The following is a 22,473-nucleotide window of genomic DNA, read 5'->3' as shown; positions in this document are numbered from 1 at the left end:
CTACTTCTAGGCATCTTATATATGCTACTCTGGAACCACCCCTAAACCCAAACAGTTGAACTGTCAACCCCACTGAGGTCCTTAGACTGGGTCTCATTAACATAAGATCACTGTTCTCAAAATCATTGTTGATCAATGATCTAATTATTGATCATCACTTAGATATGATTGGGTTATGTGAAAACTGTCTTAAACCTACAGCTGTCCTCCCCTTAAATGAGGCCTGCCCACCAGCATATACATTTAGTATATGTAATATATATACTGTATATAGGCCTCCTGGCCCATATTCTAAATTCTTAGATGAATTTGGTGCGTTCATCTCTAACTTGTCAACTAGTGTAGATAACCTTCTGATCATTGGTGACTTTAACATTCATATAAATAAGTCTTCTGATCCCCTCTGCAAATCATTTATGGAAATTGTGGATGCATTAGGATTTTGGCAATGCATTCGGGATTCGGCGCACATTAGTGGAAATACCCTGGATTTGGTTCTCGTACATGGTATTTCTGTCACGAATATTGACATCATGCCTCTTACATCAGTGGTGTCTGATCACTCATTTAAGTTTACAGTTTTGCTGCCGTGTTTAGTGGAACAACAACCTTATATATCATTACGGCGATGCATCAACTCCTCAACTAAGACTGAACTCGATGCTAGACTGCCTGATGTCTTAGCTTCATATCTGGCAAATACCCAATCAGCAGACAGACTTGTGGACAGTTTAAACTCTGCTCAAAACTACGCTCGACATGATTGCACCACCTGTGTTAAAACCATGCTCCCCCAAATAACAGTCACCTTGGTTCAGTGATTATCTGCGTGACCTCAAGCATAAAGCAAGAGGTCTAGAATGGAAATGGCGTCATTCAAAATTAGAAGTATTCCACGTTGCGTGGCGTGATACTATCTTAGACTATAAGCATGCATTATTGGGTACAAAGCGGACTTACTACTATGATTTGATCAACAAAAACAAGCATAACTCAAAGTTCTTGTTCGACACGGTGGCAACACTTATTCATGGACAACCACCTGCAGTTCGCTCTCCTTTTACAGCACAAGATTTCTTGGATTACTTTCAGAAGAAAATAGAAGCCATTAGATTAAACATATCCCAGCATGCCTTAACCCAGCCACTACACTGGTATTGCACTGCGTGCACTTTTTAATCTTTTTAATCTCGTTGTACTATGCAGACTGTGTTTGCTGTGTATAATGACAATAAAGGCTTTCTATTTTATTCTATTCTACACCCTGCAATTGAGGTGGGCGCCACTACTGAGATAGTACCTAGATTTGCAGAATTTGATAGTATCTCACTAGGCATGCTGACAAAACTCGTCAACAAAAAGCACAACCTGTTTATTTGCTCCTATACCAAACCAATCCTATACAAAACTGTTTAAGGACCTGTGGCCCACTCTTGGGCTAACTGTGCTGGAAATTATTAATCTTTCTTTAACGTCTGGATCTGTTCCTAAATGTTTCAAATCTGCAGTGATTAAACCATTACTTAAGAAACCTAATCTTGACCCTAGTGTATTGAAAAACTATCGGCCGATATCAAATCTATCATTTTTCTCTAAAATTCTGGAAAAACTGGTGTCACGGCAGCTTGTAGACTATCTTACTGGGAATAATCTCTGAACCACTGCAGTCTGCTTTTAGAAAATATCATTCCACAGAGACGGCTCTCACTAAAGTCATGAATGATCTTCTTACAATGGATTTGGACACCACTACGGATCTGTTGCTGTTAGATCTCAGTGCTGCATTTGATACAGTGGATCATCATATTGTACTTGATAGGCTGGAAAATCATTGTGGGATTACTCGGAGTGCCCTTGCATGGGTGACGTCATACTTGACCAGTCGTTCTCACTGTGTTTTGTACAGTAACACTACCTCTAACCTTAGTGACATGAAATTTGGGGTTCCACAGGGGTCTGTCTTAGGCCCCCTGCTTTTCTCCCTTTATATAGCACCCCTTGGGCACATATTGCGGTGTTTTGGGATTACCTTTCACTGCTATGCAGATGATACTCAGTTATACATGCCGATAACGGCTGGTACAACACCTGGCAATAATTATGGAATCACCGGCCTCGGAGGATGTTCATTCAGTTGTTTAATTTTGTATAAAAAAAAAGCAGATCACAGACATGACACAAAACTAAAGTCATTTCAAATGGCAACTTTCTGGCTTTAAGAAACACTATAAGAAATCAGGAAAAAAAATTGTGGCAGTCAGTAACGATTACTTTTTTAGACCAAGCAGAGGGAAAAAATATGGAATCACTCAATTCTGAGGAAAAAATTATGGAATCATGAAAAACAAAAGAACGCTCCAACACATCACTAGTATTTTGTTGCACCACCTCTGGCTTTTATAACAGCTTGCAGTCTCTGAGGCATGGACTTAATGAGTGACAAACAGTACTCTTCATCGATCTGGCTCCAACTTTCTCTGATTGCTGTTGCCAGATCAGCTTTGCAGGTTGGAGCCTTGTCATGGACCATTTTCTTCAACTTCCACCAAAGATTTTCAATTGGATTAGGATCCGGACTATTTGCAGGCCATGACATTGACCCTATGTGTCTTTTTGCAAGGAATATTTTCACAGTTTTTGCTCTATGGCAAGATGCATTATCATCTTGAAAAATGATTTGATCATCCCCAAACATCCTTTCAATTGATGGGATAAGAAAAGTGTCCAAAATATCAATGTAAACTTGTGCATTTATTGATGATGTAATGACAGCCATCTCCCCAGTGCCTTTACCTGACATGCAGCCCCATATCATTAATGACTGTGGAAATTTACATGTTCTCTTCAGGCTGTCATCTTTATAAATCTCATTGGAACGGCACCAAACAAAAGTTCCAGCATCATCACCTTGCCCAATGCAGATTCGAGATTCATCACTGAATATGACTTTCATCCAGTCATCCACAGTCCACGATTGCTTTTCCTTAGCCCATTGTAACCTTGTTTTTTTCTGTTTAGGTGTTAATGATGGCTTTCGTTTAGCTTTTCTGTATGTAAATCCCATTTCCTTTAGGCGGTTTCTTACAGTTCTGTCACAGACGTTGACTCCAGTTTCCTCCCATTCGTTCCTCATTTGTTTTGTTGTGCACTTTCGATTTTTGAGACATATTGCTGTAAGTTTTCTGTCTTGACGCTTTGATGTCTTCCTTGGTCTACCAGTATGTTTGCCTTTAACAACCTTCCCATGCTGTTTGCATTTGGTCCAGAGTTTAGACACAGCTGACTGTGAACAATCAACATCTTTTGCAACATTGCGTGATGATTTACCCTTTTTTTAAGAGTTTGATAATCCTCTCCTTTGTTTCAATTGACATCTCTCGTGTTGGAGCCATGATTCATGTCAGTCCACTTGGTGCAACAGCTTTCCAAGGTGTGATCACTCCTTTTTACATGCAGACTAACGAGCAGATCTGATTTGATGCAGGTGTTAGTTTTGGGGATGAAAATTTGAAAATTTACTGGGTGATAATAATCCCTAATTTATTCCTCAGAATTGAGTGAGTCCATATTTTTTTCCCTCTGCTTGGTCTAAAAAAGTAACCGTTACTGACTGCCACAATTATTTTTCTTGATTTCTTATAGTGTTTCTTAAAGCCAGAAAGTTGCCATTTGAAATGACTTTAGTTTTGTGTCATGTCTGTGATCTGCCTTTTTATACAAAATTAAACAAATGAATGAACATCCTCCGAGGCCGGTGATTCCATAATTATTGCCAGGGTTGTAATCTCGTTCACATAAAATCCTTAGAAGATTGCCTTTCAGCAGTGAGAAGTTGGATGTCGAGAAACTTCAATCAATCATTCAATCAATTTTTTTTTTATATAGCGCCAAATCACAACAAACAGTTGCCCCAAGGCACTTTATATTGTAAGGCAAGGCCATACAATAATTATGTAAAACCCCAACGGTCAAAACGACCCCCTGTGAGCAAGCACTTGGCTACAGTGGGAAGGAAAAACTCCCTTTTAACAGGAAGAAACCTCCAGCAGAACCAGGCTCAGGGAGGGGCAGTCTTCTGCTGGGACTGGTTGGGGCTGAGGGAGAGAACCAGGAAAAAGACATGCTGTGGAGGGGAGCAGAGATCGATCACTAATGATTAAATGCAGAGTGGTGCATATAGAGCAAAAAGAGAAAGAAACAGTGCATCATGGGAACCCCCCAGCAGTCTACGTCTATAGCAGCATAACTAAGGGATGGTTCAGGGTCACCTGATCCAGCCCTAACTATAAGCTTTAGCAAAAAGGAACGTTTTAAGCCTAATCTTAAAAGTAGAGAGGGTGTCTGTCTCCCTGATCTGAATTGGGAGCTGGTTCCACAGGAGAGGAGCCTGAAAGCTGAAGGCTCTGCCTCCCATTCTACTCTTACAAACCCTAGGAACTACAAGTAAGCCTGCAGTCTGAGAGTGAAGCGCTCTATTGGGGTGATATGGTACTACGAGGTCCCTAAGATAAGATGGGACCTGATTATTCAAAACCTTATAAGTAAGAAGAAGAATTTTAAATTCTATTCTAGAATTAACAGGAAGCCAATGAAGAGAGGCCAATATGGGTGAGATATGCTCTCTCCTTCTAGTCCCCGTTAGTACTCTAGCTGCAGCATTTTGAATTAACTGAAGGCTTTTTAGGGAACTTTTAGGACAACCTGATAATAATGAATTACAATAGTCCAGCCTAGAGGAAATAAATGCATGAATTAGTTTTTCAGCATCACTCTGAGACAAGACCTTTCTAATTTTAGAGATATTGCGTAAATGCAAAAAAGCAGTCCTACATATTTGTTTAATATGCGCTTTGAATGACATATCCTGATCAAAAATGACTCCAAGATTTCTCACAGTATTACTAGAGGTCAGGGTAATGCCATCCAGAGTAAGGATCTGGTTAGACACCATGTTTCTAAGATTTGTGGGGCCAAGTACAATAACTTCAGTTTTATCTGAGTTTAAAAGCAGGAAATTAGAGGTCATCCATGTCTTTATGTCTGTAAGACAATCCTGCAGTTTAGCTAATTGGTGTGTGTCCTCTGGCTTCATGGATAGATAAAGCTGGGTATCATCTGCGTAACAATGAAAATTTAAGCAATACCGTCTAATAATACTGCCTAAGGGAAGCATGTATAAAGTGAATAAAATTGGTCCTAGCACAGAACCTTGTGGAACTCCATAATTAACTTTAGTCTGTGAAGAAGATTCCCCATTTACATGAACAAATTGTAATCTATTAGACAAATATGATTCAAACCACCGCAGCGCAGTGCCTTTAATACCTATGGCATGCTCTAATCTCTGTAATAAAATTTTATGGTCAACAGTATCAAAAGCAGCACTGAGGTCTAACAGAACAAGCACAGAGATGAGTCCACTGTCCGAGGCCATAAGAAGATCATTTGTAACCTTCACTAATGCTGTTTCTGTACTATGATGAATTCTAAAACCTGACTGAAACTCTTCAAATAGACCATTCCTCTGCAGATGATCAGTTAGCTGTTTTACAACTACCCTTTCAAGAATTTTTGAGAGAAAAGGAAGGTTGGAGATTGGCCTATAATTAGCTAATATAGCTGGGTCAAGTGATGGCTTTTTAAGTAATGGTTTAATTACTGCCACCTTAAAAGCCTGTGGTACATAGCCAACTAACAAAGATAGATTGATCATATTTAAGATCGAAGCATTAAATAATGGTAGGGCTTCCTTGAGCAGCCTGGTAGGAATGGGGTCTAATAGACATGTTGATGGTTTGGATGAAGTAACTAATGAAAATAACTCAGACAGAACAATCGGAGAGAAAGAGTCTAACCAAATACCGGCATCACTGAAAGCAGCCAAAGATAACGATACGTCTTTGGGATGGTTATGAATAATTTTTTCTCTAATAGTTAAAATTTTGTTAGCAAAGAAAGTCATGAAGTCATTACTAGTTAAAGTTAATGGAATACTCAGCTCAATAGAGTTCTGACTCTTTGTCAGCCTGGCTACAGTGCTGAAAAGAAACCTGGGGTTGTTCTTATTTTCTTCAATTAGTGATGAGTAGAAAGATGTCCTAGCTTTATGGAGGGCTTTTTTATAGAGCAACAGACTCTTTTTCCAAGTGAAGATCTTCTAAATTAGTGAGACGCCATTTCCTCTCCAACTTACGGGTTATCTGCTTTAAGCTAGGAGTTTGTGAGTTATACCACGGAGTCAGGCACTTCTGATTTAAAGCTCTCTTTTTCAGAGGAGCTACAGCATCCAAAGTTGTCTTCAATGAGGATGTAAAACTATTGACGAGATACTCTATCTCACAGAGTTTAGGTAGCTACTCTGCACTGTGTTGGTATATGGCATTAGAGAACATAAAGAAGGAATCATATCCTTAAACCTAGTTACAGCGCTTTCTGAAAGACTTCTAGTGTAATGAAACTTATTCCCCACTGCTGGGTAGTCCATCAGAGTAAATGTAAATGTTATTAAGAAATGATCAGACAGAAGGGAGTTTTCAGAGAATACTGTTAAGTCTTCTATTTCCATACCATAAGTCAGAACAAGATCTAAGATATGATTAAAGTGGTGGGTGGACTCATTTACATTTTGAGCAAAGCCAATAGAGTCTAATAATAGATTAAATGCAGTATTGAGGCTGTCATTCTCAGCATCTGTGTGGATGTTAAAATCGCCCACTATAATTATCTTATCTGAGCTAAGCACTAAGTCAGACAAAAGGTCTGAAAATTCACAGAGAAACTCACAGTAACGACCAGGTGGACGATAGATAATAACAAATAAAACTGTTTTTTGGGACTTCCAATTTGGATGGACAAGACTAAGAGTCAAGCTTTCAAATGAATTAAAGCTCTGTCTGGGTTTTTGATTAATTAATAAGCTGGAATGGAAGATTGCTGCTAATCCTCCGCCTCGGCCCGTGCTACGAGCATTCTGACAGTTAGTGTGACTCGGGGGTGTTGACTCATTTAAACTAACATATTCATCCTGCTGTAACCAGGTTTCTGTAAGGCAGAATAAATCAATATGTTGATCAATTATTATATCATTTACCAACAGGGACTTAGAAGAGAGAGACCTAATGTTTAATAGACCACATTTAACTGTTTTAGTCTGTGGTGCAGTTGAAGGTGCTATATTATTTTTTCTTTTTGAATTTTTATGCTTAAATAGATTTTTGCTGGTTATTGGTTGTGTGGGAGCACACACCGTCTCTACGGGGATGGGGTAATGAGGGGATGGCAGGGGGAGAGAAGCTGCAGAGAGGTGTGTAAGACTACAACTCTGCTTCCTGGTCCCAACCCTGGATAGTCACGGTTTGGAGGATTTACGAAAATTGGCCAGATTTCTAGATATGAGAGCTGCTCCATCCAAAGTTGGATGGATGCCGTCTCTCCTAACAAGACCAGGTTTTCCCCAGAAGCTTTGCCAATTATCTATGAAGCCCACCTCATTTTTTGGACACCACTCAGACAGCCAGCAATTCAAGGAGAACATGCCCCTAAACATGTCACTCCCGGTCCGATTGGGGAGGGGCCCAGAGAAAACTACAGAGTCCGACATTGTTTTTGCAAAGTTACACACCGATTCAATGTTAATTTTAGTGACCTCCGATTGGCGTAACCGGGTGTCATTACTGCCGACGTGAATTACAATCTTACCAAATTTACGCTTAGCCTTAGCCAGCAGTTTCAAATTTCCTTCAATGTCGCCTGCTCTGGCCCCCGGAAGACAATTGACTATGGTTGCTGGTGTCGCTAACTTCACATTTCTCAAAACAGAGTCGCCAATAACCAGAGTTTGATCCTCGGCGGGTGTGTCGTCGAGTGGGGAAAACGGTTAGAAATGTGAACGGGTTGGCGGTGTACACGGGGCTTCTGTTTAGAACTACACTTCCTCCTCACAGTCACCCAGTCGGCCTGCTTTCCCGGCTGCTCGGGATCTGCCAGAGGGGAACTAACGGCGGCTAAGCTACCTTGGTCCGCACCGACTACAGGGGCCTGGCTAGCTGTAGAATTTTCCACGGTGCGGAGTCGAGTCTCCAATTCGCCCAGCCTGGCCTCCAAAGCTATGAATAAGCTACACTTATTACAAGTACCATTACTGCTAAAGGAGGCCGAGGAATAACTAAACATTTCACACCCAGAGCAGAAAAGTGCGGGAGAGACAGGAGAAGCCGCCATGCTAAATCGGCTAAGAGCTAGTAGCTGCGCTAAGCTAGCGGATTCCTAAAAACACGCAAAGTGAATAATGTGTAAATAATTTAGAGGTGATTCAGCAGAAGGAGTGCTTTAGTTAAGGCACGTGAAGATTACACTGGGAAACAAATCGTTATCTAGATAACTAGATCAATCTAACTGCGCAGATTAAACAGCTAACAGATACAGCAAAACACCGCTGTGCTCCAGAACAGGAAGTGATACAATACCGCAGTGAGAGCCAACCACCAGTAGAGGCAAGCAAGAGCGTAACCACCAGTTACTTCCTACTTTTAAACTCTGATAAGACTGAAATGATGGTTCTTGGTCCAGTGAGACATTGGCATCAATCGACCAGTTAACGCTCAGCCTCGGCTCGTGTGTTATACATCACACTGACAAAGTGAGGAAGCTTGGGGTAATTTTTGATCCTTCGTTGTCCTTTGGCCTCCACATTAGAAATATTACCATGACTGCTTTCTTCCACCTGCGAAATATAGCGAAGATTCGTCCCATCCTGTCTGTGGCTGATGCTGAGACCCTGATCCATGCATTCATCTCTTCTAAATTGGACTACTGCAATGTTCTATTTTCTGGTTTACCGCAGTCTAGCATTAGGGGTCTCCAATTGGCTCAGAATGCTGCAGCCAGACCTTTGACACGAAGCAGAAAGTACAACCACATTACACCCATTTTGGCGTCTCTTCACTTGCTTCCTGTCCCAGTGAGATCAGATTTTAAGGTTCTGCTACTAACCTATAAAATTATTCATGGACTGGCACCTCCCTACCTAACTGACCTAATTAAACCTTATGTACCGGCCCGGGCTTTACGTTCTCAGGGTGCAGGACTACTTTGTGTCCCTAGGGTGAATAAGAAGTCTGCGGGTCACAGAGCTTTCTCTTATCATGCCCGCTCTGTGGAATGATCTCCCTGCGTCAATAAAACAGTCAGATTCTGTGGAGATTTTCAAGTCCAGACTTAAGACGCACTTATTTTCCCTTTCATATGGCTAGCATACTGGCACAGTTATGTTTTACGCTTTTTACTCGTTTAATTCATTTATTAGTAATTGGAGCGGGCTGCAGCCTCAACTTTACCTAAATTCTGGGTCTTTTAGTGAAGTTTAGGGCTAGTAGCCGGCGATCACCTAGTATTTCTCTGTTTTTCTTGTTGTTTAATGCTGGCAAATTATACAGTATTTTTTGTCTTTCTGATGTCTGATTCTGTTTTTTCTCTCTGTTTAAGGTGTAGCTCCATCGAGACATGGGATTTGTATTTGTGTTGGCGATCCTCCTGTCCTGTACGCCAATAGCATTTCTTGTATATTCGTCCGTGAATTGTTCTGTGAATTGTTCTGTAATTTATGTTTGTAGCATGGCCCAAGCAGAGGGTCACCCCTTTGAGTCTGGTCTGCTTGAGGTTTCTTCCTCAGAGGGAGTTTTTCCTTACCGCTGTTGCTCTGGGGGTTGGTAAGGTTAGACCTTACTTGTGTGAAGCTCTTTGAGGCAACTCTGTTGTGATTTGGCGCTATATAAATGAAAATAAATTGAAATTGAACTGAAATTAATGTGGAGGCCAAATGACAAGGAAGGATCAAGAATTACCCCAAGGTTCCCCACTTTGTCAGTGTGATGTATGACACACAAGCCTAGGCTAAGCGTTAGCTGATCAAATTGATGCCGATGTCTCACTGGACCAAGAACCACCTGAACTCAACTTTTATGCACGTTTAAAACGACAGCATTCGACCAAAGTGCTGTACATAATTAAAAAATGGGCACCAACCCCGAATCATAAATAAATGAATTAAAAATAACAATAAAATTACAACAGGCAATAAAACAGATAAAAGGCAAAGTAAAATAAAGAGTAAAAAGTAGTAGGAAATAATTTAATTTGATTTATTGTAAATTAATTAAATTTTATTTACATAGCGCCAAATCACAACCATGCCATCTCAGGTGAAACGCATTAGTGAGGTCTCACCTTACCAACCCTTAGAGCAAGCACACGGGCAACAGTCGTAAGGAAAAACTTTCTCTGAAGATATTGAGGAAGAAACTTCAAGCAGACCAGACTCAAAGGGGTGACCCTCTGCTTGGACGTGCTACCGAAAGACTACAAATAAGGTAAAATTTGTCAGCATTAAGCAGCATTAAGCAGCAGAAAACACAGAAGGAATAATAAGGTGAATCAGAGATGTAATCGCTCATTTTGGAAACACCAGAGAAGAGAAATAGGTTTTAAAAGAGGCTCTAAAAGTCTTTCGGGACAGGGATGATCTAATATTAAAGTAGACCTGCATTGAAATAAATGTCAGATTTCAGAAAGAAATAGCTGATATGTGCACTCAACAAAAATATAAACACAACACTTTTGGTTTTGCTCCCATTTTGTATGAGATGAACTCAAAGATCTAAAACTTTTTCCACATACACAATATCACCATTTCCCTCAAATATTGTTCACAAACCAGTCTAAATCTGTGATAGTGAGCACTTCTCCTTTGCTGAGATAATCCATCCCACCTAACAGGTGTGCCATATCAAGATGCTGATTAGACACCATGATTAGTGCACAGGTGTGCCTTAGACTGCCCACAATAAAAGGCCACTCTGAAAGGTGCAGTTTGTTTTATTGGGGGGGGATACCAGTCAGTATCTGGTGTGACCACCATTTGCCTCATGCAGTGCAACACATCTCCTTCGCATCATCCGTGAAGAGAACACCTCTCCAATGTGCCAAACACCAGCGAATGTGAGCGTTTGCCCACTCAAGTCGGTTACGACGACGAACTGGAGTCAGGTCGAGACCCCGATGAGGACGACGAGCATGCAGATGAGCTTCCCTGAGACGGTTTCTGACAGTTTGTGCAGAAATTCTTTGGTTATGCAAACCGATTGTTTCAGCAGCTGTCCGAGTGGCTGGTCTCAGACGATCTTGGAGGTGAACATGCTGGATGTGGAGGTCCTGGGCTGGTGTGGTTACACGTGGTCTGCGGTTGTGAGGCTGGTTGGATGTACTGCCAAATTCTCTGAAACGCCTTTGGAGACGGCTTATGGTAGAGAAATGAACATTCAATACACGAGCAACAGCTCTGGTTGACATTCCTGCTGTCAGCATGCCAATTGCACGCTCCCTCAAATCTTGCGACATCTGTGGCATTGTGCTGTGTGATAAAACTGCACCTTTCAGAGTGGCCTTTTATTGTGGGCAGTCTAAGGCACACCTGTGCACTAATCATGGTGTCTAATAAGCATCTTGATCTGGCACACCTGTGAGGTGGGATGGATTATCTCAGCAAAGGAGAAGTGCTCACTATCACAGATTTAGACTGGTTTGTGAACAATATTTGAGGGAAATGGTGATATTGTGTATGTGGAAAAAGTTTTAGATCTTTGAGTTCATCTCATACAAAATGGGAGCAAAACCAAAAGTGCTGCATTTATATTTTTGTTGAGTGTATTTATAAGACCCTTATGAATGCAGTAAAGTAAATCTGTAAGCCCAGATTTGTAATTCAGTGGAGAAATCTTCGTTTAAAAATGACAAATTTGCAGCTAAAATTTAGCTCTCCGTGAAAAGTTTGTACATCCAGATCATTTCCATGACGTCAGGGACAAAACGACGTGCTCGCGCCTTCAGTCCGATCCCGCATTGAAATTGATTTTATCTGTTAGTAATGATCCTGGTTTCAACATCCAAAAGGAAGCTGCAATGAATGCGAGATACAGCTCTGCGTGCTGCAGTGGGGGCATCGACAGCAGGCGCCGTTCTTCCCCGACGCCTTGCTCTCACTGCCTCCGATGCGCTTACCGAGTGCATGCGCTCGTTAAATTCCGCCGCGGGACACTCACACCCCTATGTCTGCTGTGCAGCCGCAGACATGGCTCTGTCTAATGAATGAAGGTGCAGCCAACTTAGCACAAGTCCAGAGACTGCGCTCGCCGTTTTGATGCGGAGCAGCCGGTGACACCTGTTGCTCCCAAGGACAGACTTCTTGCGGCAAAATCCGCAGCGCGCACGTCTCGGTAATCGGAGCCGCAGAGCTCCGTGGCCACTGAGAGAGGTTTATATCTTTTTAATGACTTGGATTCTTGGCGGGTCTCGCCGCCGTACCCCGCGACGGTAACACTGGAGGCGAAAGACAGTAGATTTTCAATGCGACACCACTCAATCAAACGGGCGTATGAAAAAGTCCCCAAAAATAATTTTCAAGCACAAAGAAAAGAAATGTGTACTCACCAAGCGTACCGGAAGACAATATGAAGTTTTAAAAAAGTAGATCCTTCCGTATAAGACAAGAAAAAGGTACAGATGCAAACTGACGTAAAGCCACAAATTACAGTTGGCACGCGCAATGCATGCTGGGATAGGGTCTTCTCCCTGACGTCTCGGCAGTGTCCCGGATGTGATGACAGTTTTGCGGAGGGCTAAATTTTAGCTGTAAATTTCTCATTTTTAAATGAAGATTTCTCTGTTGAATGATAGATCTGGGCTTGCAGATTTACTTTACATTCAGAAGGATCTTATGTGTAAATATGTCATTTTTTGGTCCAAAAATCTGACTGCATTTATTTCAATGCATGTCTACTTTAAAGATGAGACTATTCCAGAGTCTGGGGCACCCGCTGCAAAGGCTATGTCACCTCTCAACTTTAATCTGGTTTTATGCACCTCCAGCAACAGTTGGTCAGATGACCTTAAAGCTCTGGTTGGGGTGTAAGGAATAAGAAGCTCCGATAGATAGACTGGAGTCAGGCCATTGAGGTCTTTAAAAACAATGAAAAGAAGTTTAAAATCAACCTGGTACCGGACTGGAAGCCAGTGAAGAGTAGCCAAGACTGGCTTATGGTGGTCAGACCTTTTCTTTCCTGAAAGAAGATGAGCAGCAGTGTTCTGAATAAGCTGGAGTGGGTTTATAGAGGTCTGGTCCAAGCCTATGTACAGAGAGTTAACAATAATCTAGTCTACTTGTGATGACACAGGAGTGAATGTTGGAACCCAGGGGACCCAGGACATCAGCAGATCAGGCTGTGAAAGTGCTCCCCCAAACAGGATAACCTGCGTTGGATTCATTAAGATTCATTAAGTTAGCACTCATCCAATAAGTGATCTCACTCAAACAATACAATGGCTGCATTGGGTCATTGCCTAATGACCTTAGTGGCAGGTAAATTTGGACATCATCGGCAAAGCAATGGAAATATATTTGGTATTTTCAAAAGATACTGCTGAGAGACAACATGTACAAAAGGAAAAGAATAGGACCAAGAATTGAGCCTTGAGGCACTCCACACGTCAGTGGGGCTACATCTGAAGAAAAGTGGCCCAGCTCCACTCTGTGAGGTAAGAACTGAACCACATGAGAGCAGAATCTGTAATGCCCACACACTGCTCAAGATGACACAGCAGAATTGCGTGGTCCACTGTGTCAAAGGCAGCTGACAAGTCTAAAAGCATCAAGATGGCAGGACTACCTGAGTCAGCAGCTAAAATCACATCATTAAAAACTCAAAACAACTGCAACTGGATGTAGACTGCTCTCTCAACACCTTAGATATAAAAGGGGAGTTGAGATATAGGCCTAAAATTAGAAAGGATGGAAGGATCGCCATTTTTCTTTTTAAGTAAAGGTTTCACACCAGCATGCTTAAAAGCTAAAGCCACACAGCCAGAGGTAAGATTGGTGTTAACCAGCAACAAAATGGTGTCTCCCACTGAATCAAAAGCTTCTCTGAGGAAACAAGGAGGAATGATGTCTAAAGAACAATTTGTAGGACGCAGATGATTGATTACATCAGAAAGTTGGGAGAAGGACAAAGACTTGAACTGATCATTACATTGTGCACATGTTGGCACAAGAGGGGAGACAATCACTGGAATTAATAAGAGAGTTCAAGACACTGAACAGAACCTGAGGCTTATGGCTATTATTTCTGACTAAAGGAGAGAAATAGGTTGCTTTGGCAGCTTTCTGATAAGCAAACATACAGCCATGAAGAATTTGTCGAGATACAATAAGATCTTCTTTCCATTTTCTCTCGGCGCGTCTATATGAGCGTGTTGATTCATTTAACCACAGCTGTGAGCGTGGTATAGAGCACCTTGGCCTAAGAGGAGCAACACGGTCCAAGATATCTGTGCTTGTGGAGTTAAAGACAGACAAAATCTCATCAGCACTGAGACCACATTTTCCATGCTGATAACTGCTGGTAATCTCATCCACAGAAAGTCCTTAGAACATTGCCTTGCATCAGTGAGCAGTTGGATGTCTAGAAACTTCCTACATTTAAACTCTGATAAGACTGAAATGATGGTTCTTGGTCCAGCGAGACATCTGCATTAATTTGACCAGTTAACACTTAGCCTTGGCTCGTGTGTCATACATCACACTGACAAAGTGAGGAACCTTGGTGTAATTTTTGATCCTACATTGTCCTTTGACCTCCACATTAGCAATATTACGAGGACTGCTTTCTTCCACCTGTGAAATACAACAAAGATTCGTCCCATCCTGTCTATGGCTGATGCCGAGACCCTGATTCATGCGTTTGTCTCTTCTAGGTTGGACTACTGCAAAGTTCTATTTTCTGGTTTACTGCAGTCCAGCATTAGGTGTCTCCAATTGGTTCAAAATGCTGCTGCCAGACCTTTGACATGAAGTAGAAGGTTGGATCACATTACGCCCATTCTGGCATCCCTTCACTGGCTTCCTGTCTCTGAGATTGTATTTTAAGGTGCTGTTAACTTGGTTAAGCCCTGCGTACCGGCTCTGGCTCTGCGTTTGCAGGGTGAAGGACTACTTTGTGTCCCTAGGGTGAATAAAAAGTCTGGGGGTCACAGAGCCTTTTTTTTATCATGCCCCGGCTCTGTGGAATGATCTCCCTGCGCAGATATGGCAGTTGGACTCTGGGGAGATTTTTAATAAGATCCATCTTTTTTCCCTGTTTTATTGTTAGTATTTTATGTTATTGTATGTTTTTATTCTTTTATTGTGCTTTTTAATCTTTTACTTCATTTTGTTCTGTTTTCAAGTTGTGTTGTGTGAAGTGCCTTGAGGTGACCCCATTGTGCATTGGCACTATATAAATGAATAAATTTGATTTTTGATTTGTGTGCACAAAAAGAATAATAATTAAAAATAGAGGACAACTGTGTGGCAGTTGATGTGTTCATAGCGCACTGGTGGTACTGGGGGAGCAGGTGGTTTATCCGCCGAACACGGAGGCGTCAAAGTGAATAGCACAGGTAGATGATCGGAAATACTCAGAGTTGCACAGATTTCCTTAATAGAGACAGATAAACCATAAGACAACACAAGATCTAAAATATGCCCCTTTCATGAGTTGGCCCCAGGAACACACGGGGTAAAATTAAGGGACTCAATCAGGTTTAAAATGTCCTTGACCAGAGGATGGGAATCACAACAGACATATATTGAAATCACAAGAGATTAAAATATGATTGTATTTATTATAAAATATGATTGAAAGAAAGTCTGCAAACTCATTTATAAAGTCCTTGTTATATTTCGGTGGACGATAAACAACGGCGCAAAGGATGGGAAATGATAGATTCAGTTCAAAAAGCTGCAGCTCAAAGCTGCTGTGACTTGTTGCAGGCTGGAACAAACGGCACTGAAGTTCAGATTTAAACACAGAGGCTACGCCACTGCCGGTGGAGTTGGGCAAGCTAAAGAACGAACCATCAGGGGGGAGGAGTTCAGAAAACAGTGTATGGTCACCGGCATGGATCCACGTCTCCGTCACGCACTGCCAACACGGGCGCCATCTTTTTCCTCCAAAACCATCATTTCAATCTTTTTCAGTTTAAAAGTAGGAAGTTGCTCGACATCCAGCTTTTCACTGATGCAGGCAATCTTCTAAGGATTTTATGTGGATGGGATTAACAGCAGTTATCGGCATGTATAACTGAGTATCACCAGCATAGCAATGAAAGGTAATCCCAAAACGCCGCAATATGTGCCCAAGAGGTGCTATATAAAGGTAGAACAGCAGGGCGCCTAAGACGGACCCCTATGGGACCCCAAATTTCATGTCACTAAGATGAGAGGTAGTGTTGCTGTACAACGCACAGTTAGAACGACTGGTCAAGTATGACTTCAACCATGCAAGGGCACTCCCCGTAATCCCAAAATGATTTTCCAGCCTATCAAGTAGAATATGATGATCCACTGTATCAAATGCAGCACTGAGATCTAACAGCATCAGACCGTAGTGGTGTCAATCCATTGCTCGCAGAAGATCATTTACCACTTTAAGTGAGAGCCGTCTCTGTGGAATGATATTTTCTAAAAGCAGACTGCAGTGGCTGAAAGAGATTATTTTCAGTACGATAGTCCACGAGCTGCCGTGAAAACACTTTTTCAAGAATTTTAGACCAAATGATAGATTTGATATCGACCTATAGTTTTTCAATACACTAGGGTCAATATTAGGTGTCTTATGTAATGGTTTATTCACTGGAGATATGAAACATTTAGGAACAAATCCAGAAAACTATGAGAGATTAATCATTTCCAGCACAGTCGGCCCAAAAGTGGGCCACAGGTCCTTAAACGGTTTTGTTGGTATAGGATCAAATAATCAGGTTGTGCTTTTTGTTTACGTTACGAGTTTCATCAGCACGCCTAGTGAGATACTATAAAATTCTGTAAATCTAGGTAATGCCTCAGTAGTGGCGTCCACCTCAATAGTAGGGTGTAGTGGCTGGATTAAGGCATGCCAGGATATGTTTAACTTAATGTCTTCTATTTTCTTCTCAAAGTAATCCAAGAAATCTTGTGCTGTAAAAGGAGAGCGAACTACAGGTGGTTGTCCATGAATAAGTGTTGCCACCGTGTGGAACAAGAATTTTGAGCAGGGCTGTGAAAACTCAGCGGGTCTGCAAAATTACGTGGATTTCATCATGGGGGGGGGGGGGGGTAGTGTTTAACTCTGTAATTGTAATCGTCGCTGTGTTTTTAAAATGTCTATCGTAAAGAGTTCTTTTTTTTACGACATCATGCAAGTTTTATAAATCTGCGGACACTGATCTGTGTGTTACAGATACAAATCAGCGGCGACGCTGTGTGTCTCCTGCACGAAGCTTAAGATAAACGTAGCATGTGGACAGGGCAAAACTTTAGAGCTCTAAAGTTTTTAAAAGAAGAATTGTGCTGCATGTCTCTGTCATGGACCGACGTCGGACAGAGAAAAGATGGCGAGAAAGACGGTTTGAAAAAGTCTAAGGACGAGAATCCATGGAATTGTCGTTGGCTTCATCAACACAGATGAAATGGGCAAAGTGAACTGTGCCATCAGGCAACATGGTACTATTTTTTCTCGCTCTGGAAAATAAACGTTCTGGTCAAACAGGATTTTAGAAAAGATTGTGACTTTTTTCATTAATCTAGACTTTCTTTCATTGGAAACAAAGACTGTGGTGTTGAGTGGATTTACATGAATTTACACAAGAATACGAGGTCTGTTAGAAAACCTTTTTATTTTTTTTTTAAAACTATATGGATTTGAATCATGTGCGCTTGCATCAGCCAAGCTTGAACCTTCGTGCGCATGCGTGAGTTTTTTCACACCTGTCGGTTGCGTCATTCGCCTGTGGGCAGGCTTTGAGTGAGCACTGGTCCACCCCCCTCGTCGGATTTTCATTGTCAGGAAAATGGCTGAGCGATTGGAGCAGCGCTGAATCAAATTTTTCCATAAAGTGTGAGAGACAGCCAGGTGGAAACCATTCGGAAGATTAAGACGGCTTTCGGTGAAGATACTCTGGGCGTCACATAGATTAAGGATTATTACAACCGGATTAAAGATGGCCCACAGCGGCGCAGGGCGCTCCATGCTCCGAGCAGCCATTGACAGGCTGAAACGACCAGATCATTTCCAAAGTGAAGGCTGTGTTGATCCGGGACGTCGTCTGACTACCAGAGAAATTGCAGAAGAGGTGTACATCAGCACTTTTGCGGCACATTACACTGTTATAGGAGATTTTGTAATGAAAGACGTGTGGAGGAATTTGCGCGTCGGGACGGAGCCGCTAATGGCGCACAACAAAAAGCACGTCCGTGTTTTTAAACCATTCGGAAGATTCAGACGGCTTTCAGTGGCTTTTCAGTCGAGTGAGTATCCAAGAAATTGTGTAACAGCTGGGCATGTCACAACTTGTCCTGTGAGACTTCCAACACGGACGTGCTTTTTGTTGTGCGCCATGAGCGGCTCTGTCCCGACGCGCGAATTCCTCTGGTAGTCAGACGACATCCCGGATCAACACAGCCTTCACTTTGGAAATGATCTGGTCGTTTCAGCCTGTCGATGGCCGCTCGGAGCGCGGCGCGCCCTCCGCCACTGTGGGCCATCTTTAATCCGGTTGTAATGCTCCTTAATCTGTGTGACGCCCAGAGTATCCTCACCGAAAGCCGTCTGAATCTTCCGAATGGTTTCCACCTGGCTGTCTCTCACAGTTTCTGGAAAAATTTGATTCAGCGCTGCTCCAATCGCTCAGCCATTTTCCTGACAATGAAAATCCGACAAGTGGGGTGGACCAGTGCTCACTCAAAGCCTGCCCACAGGCGAATGACGCAACCGACAGGCGTGAAAAAACTCACGCATGCGCACGAAGGTTCAGGCTTGGCTGATGCAAGTGCACATGATTCAAATCCATATAGTTTTTTAAAAAATAAAAAGGTCGGATAGTTTTCTAACAGACCTCGTATGTGGCTTTTTTTACTATAATGTATGTTATTGATATTTTACCCTGATTTTCAAAATATTCTAAAAGCTATAGCTGTGTTTTTTGAAATGCTGTAACAGTCTTTTCAGTCTTCATGAATTTCATGTAGTTTAATTGTTCTGAGTTAATGCATAATTTGGTTTACAGTTAAAAGAAAATCATTCCAGGTCCTACTTCCATGTCATATTCTGTTATTTCAACATGATTATTGACGGTTCAAATGAAAGGTTGAATACAGGGTCATTTAAATATGCACTCATTTTTGTTCCAGGAGATGCTGAAAATGTATCATTAGATAAAAAATTTATTTGGTTTCTGGGATCCCACGGGGCCCGAGACCCCAGCTTCTGGGAGCCTGTGCCCCCAGACCCCCTGCAAATTTCCTCGGATTTCACAATTTTCATTTCACAGCCCTGTTTGAGTTATGCCTTGTTTTGTTGATCGAAAGATCAGAGTAATGGCTCCGCCTGTTGATGTTGTCATCATTTTTGCCATTGTTATTCCTGTTGTTTTTGTTGTCGTCATCATCGTTGTTCCTGTTGTTATCAGCAGCAGCCGGGGATGGATGATGGCTGCTGTGCTCCAGCTGTCAGTGGTCCGAAGTATCGTATTTTTGTCACTCTGGTCCTGTGGACAGATGAACAGTACGACTATGGAGACGTGAGTCAAATGTTCACTTTTCACTCCAAAGGCCCAACCTTTTGAAGCGAAATGTCTCGGATCCTGTCCGGGTTCCCTGACTGTTAGTTTTTATTTTTGAAGTGGGTACCAGCCTCACTGACTGACATCCTCTGGGACCCACACAGGTTCGAGAACATCAGGCTTTGCACCATTTCCAGTCACAGTGCTGACAGACTTGATTCTGTTGTGCAGGTGGATTCAGGAAACCAAACCTGTATGTGAACGGTATTATAGGCATGTCGACTCTCCTCTCCTTCTACGACCACCTTCTGTTTTACAAAGCCACGAAGAGCGCTCTGCACGGACACGGACTGAGGGCAAAGTTCATCTGCATCGTCCTGGTGCTGGTGCTGTGCGGCCTGCAGAGCGGGGTCCTGGAGACCATGGGCGCCATGGAGGTCATCCCGTGCATGCCACCGTTCTCTGTGCTGACCAGGTCGCAGTGTAAGTGAAAGCACATCGTACAGAGACACTGAGGAGAGCACTGGTTCCACTACATCACTCAGCCACATGAACCACACCCCTCACAGCCACATGGACCACACCTTCAGCCACATGAACCACAACCCCTCACAGCCACATGAACCACACCTTCAGCCACATGAAACCACACCCCTCACAGCCACATTCAAGATTAGTTTATTTTGCCATTTGTAGTTAAAAAAAAACACATAGGAAATGATTGTGCAAAAAGCTCAGTGCATCACACACACACACAAAAAAAAACACACCTTGAGCCGCATGAACCACACCTTCAGCCACATGGACCACACCCCTCACAGCCACATGACACCACACCTTCAGCACATGAACCACACCCTCACATCCACATGATCAACACCCTTGAGCTATGTGGCTTTTTTAAATGAGGCTCGTGATTTTCAGAAGTGGGCCCTGATTTTAAATACTGACAAAAAGTGAAAATAGTTTTCACACACACAGACAGAAGACGTCATCATGAATGTTGCTTGCTGCCCGTGGACATTCTTGGTTAAGATCTTTTGATATGTCTCTGTCTTAGTGATTTACCACTACTGTGTGATTGTGGAAATGTTCTGCAATCGGCCTGTATGCCCGTCACACCTTCCGGAAGGTGGAGCCAAGCTCATCGCTGGAGGAGGAGGTGCAGTGCAACAACTGGCAGCTGGAAAAGGGAGTTCAAACAGATGAAGTTGATGGTGGACATCTCAAACCCAGCTTGATATCAGAGGAGGCATGGCCTGGCTTCTCCAATACCAGGCACAGCAGTGACAGTGAGGATGTCCTCTGCAGGATAGAACATGGACCGCTGGGTGGGTTCCCTTTATCTCTGCTGCCAGGAAGGCCAGATCCAGTGTTGAGTCCTAGATCTTCAGAACAGCCTACTGTAAATCTGGACCATATAACAGTGGTGGCTGATGTTAATGATCAGGGTTGTAAGGACATCACTGTGGTGTGACCCACCATGGAAGACGACTAAGATTCAACAAGGCATAGAAGAACCTTGATGTAAACATTTGAATAAATGATGTAAAGCCAGTGTTTGGTCTCTCAAAGACCTTCAGGAACTGACCTAATATTTTTGGCATGTATTTTATTTTGAGGACACTCAGAGAGCACATGCCTGTACCATCGATCCAGTTCCTAAACCCAGTTATTCCACTTGTATATGTTCATTGGACAATATCTGTCTGACGGACATTATATGGTCCCACACGGACTATATGTCAAACGAGTCATGTCATATCTGACAGGATAAACCATTTCAATTCAATTCAGTTTATTTCATTTATATAGCACCAAATCACAACAAAGTTGCCTCAAGGCACTTAACACAAGTAAGATCTACCTTCTAACCCCCAGAGCAAGAACACAGGCGACAGTGGTAAGAAAAAAACTCCCTCTGATGACTTGAGAAGAAAGCTCAAGCAGACCAGACTCATAGCATGACCCTCTGCTCGGAGCCAAAAAAACTGCTGATACTACTGATATCTTGTTCACATAAAATCTTTAGAAGATTGCTTTGCATCAGTGAGAAACTGGATGTGGAGAACTGCCTACTTTTAAACTCTGATAAGACTGAAATGAGTGGTTCTTGGTCCATGAGACATCGGCATCAATTTCCACCAGTTAACGCTTAGCCTAGGCTCGTGTGTCATACATCACACTGGACAAAGTGAGGAACCTTGGGTAATTTTTGATACTACGTTGTCCTTTGACCTCCACATTAGAAATGTTATGAGGACTGCTTTCTTCCACCTACGAAATATAGTGAAGATTCGTCCCATACTATCTATGGCTGATGCTGAAACCCTGATTCATGTGTTTTGTCTCTTCTAGATTGGACTACTGCAATGTTCTATTTTCTGGTTTGCCGCAGTCCAGCATTAGGGGTCTCCAATTGGTTCAAAATGCCGCAGCCAGAGTTTTGACAGGAAGCAGAAAGTTTGACCACATTACACTCAATTTGGCATCTCTTCACTGGCTTCCTGTCCCTGTAAGATCAAATTTTAAAGGTTCTGCTACTAGCCTATAAAATTATTCACGGACTGGCACCTCCCTACTTAGCTGACCTAATTAAACCCTACGTACCATCCTGGCTCTGCATTCTCAAGGTTCAGGATTACTTTGTGTCCCTAGGGTGAATAAAAAGTCTGTGGGTCACAGAGTTTCTCTTATCATGCCCCTGTTCTGTAGAATGATCTCCCTGCATCAATAAAACAGTCAGATTCTGTAGAGACTTTCAACTCCAGACTTAAGACGCACGTATGGCTAGCATGCTGGCATAGTGTGTTAATATGCTTTTTACTCTTTTTTTTGTCATTT

At 42.4% G+C, this 22,473-nt stretch overlaps 1 protein-coding gene across 1 annotated transcript in view; it reads left to right on the top strand.

Annotated features, from left to right (window-relative positions):
• si:dkey-16n15.6 (organic solute transporter subunit alpha) overlaps nt 1–21,281 on the top strand; it is a 58,201-nt gene extending 36,920 nt beyond the window's left edge. Inside the window, 5 exon segments of the mRNA XM_034173114.1 lie at nt 19,537–19,595; nt 19,598–19,658; nt 19,871–20,112; nt 20,690–20,727; nt 20,729–21,281. Of these exon segments, the coding sequence (XP_034029005.1) occupies nt 19,537–19,595; nt 19,598–19,658; nt 19,871–20,112; nt 20,690–20,727; nt 20,729–21,106 (778 nt within the window). The 3' untranslated portion in view covers nt 21,107–21,281.
• Nucleotides 21,282–22,473: the final 1,192 nt, after the last annotated feature.

This window comes from Thalassophryne amazonica, chromosome 6, assembly GCF_902500255.1.
Source record: "Thalassophryne amazonica chromosome 6, fThaAma1.1, whole genome shotgun sequence".
In the NCBI taxonomy this organism is placed as follows: Eukaryota; Metazoa; Chordata; class Actinopteri; order Batrachoidiformes; family Batrachoididae; genus Thalassophryne; species Thalassophryne amazonica.
This window is presented reverse-complemented; position numbering and strand designations above follow the sequence as displayed.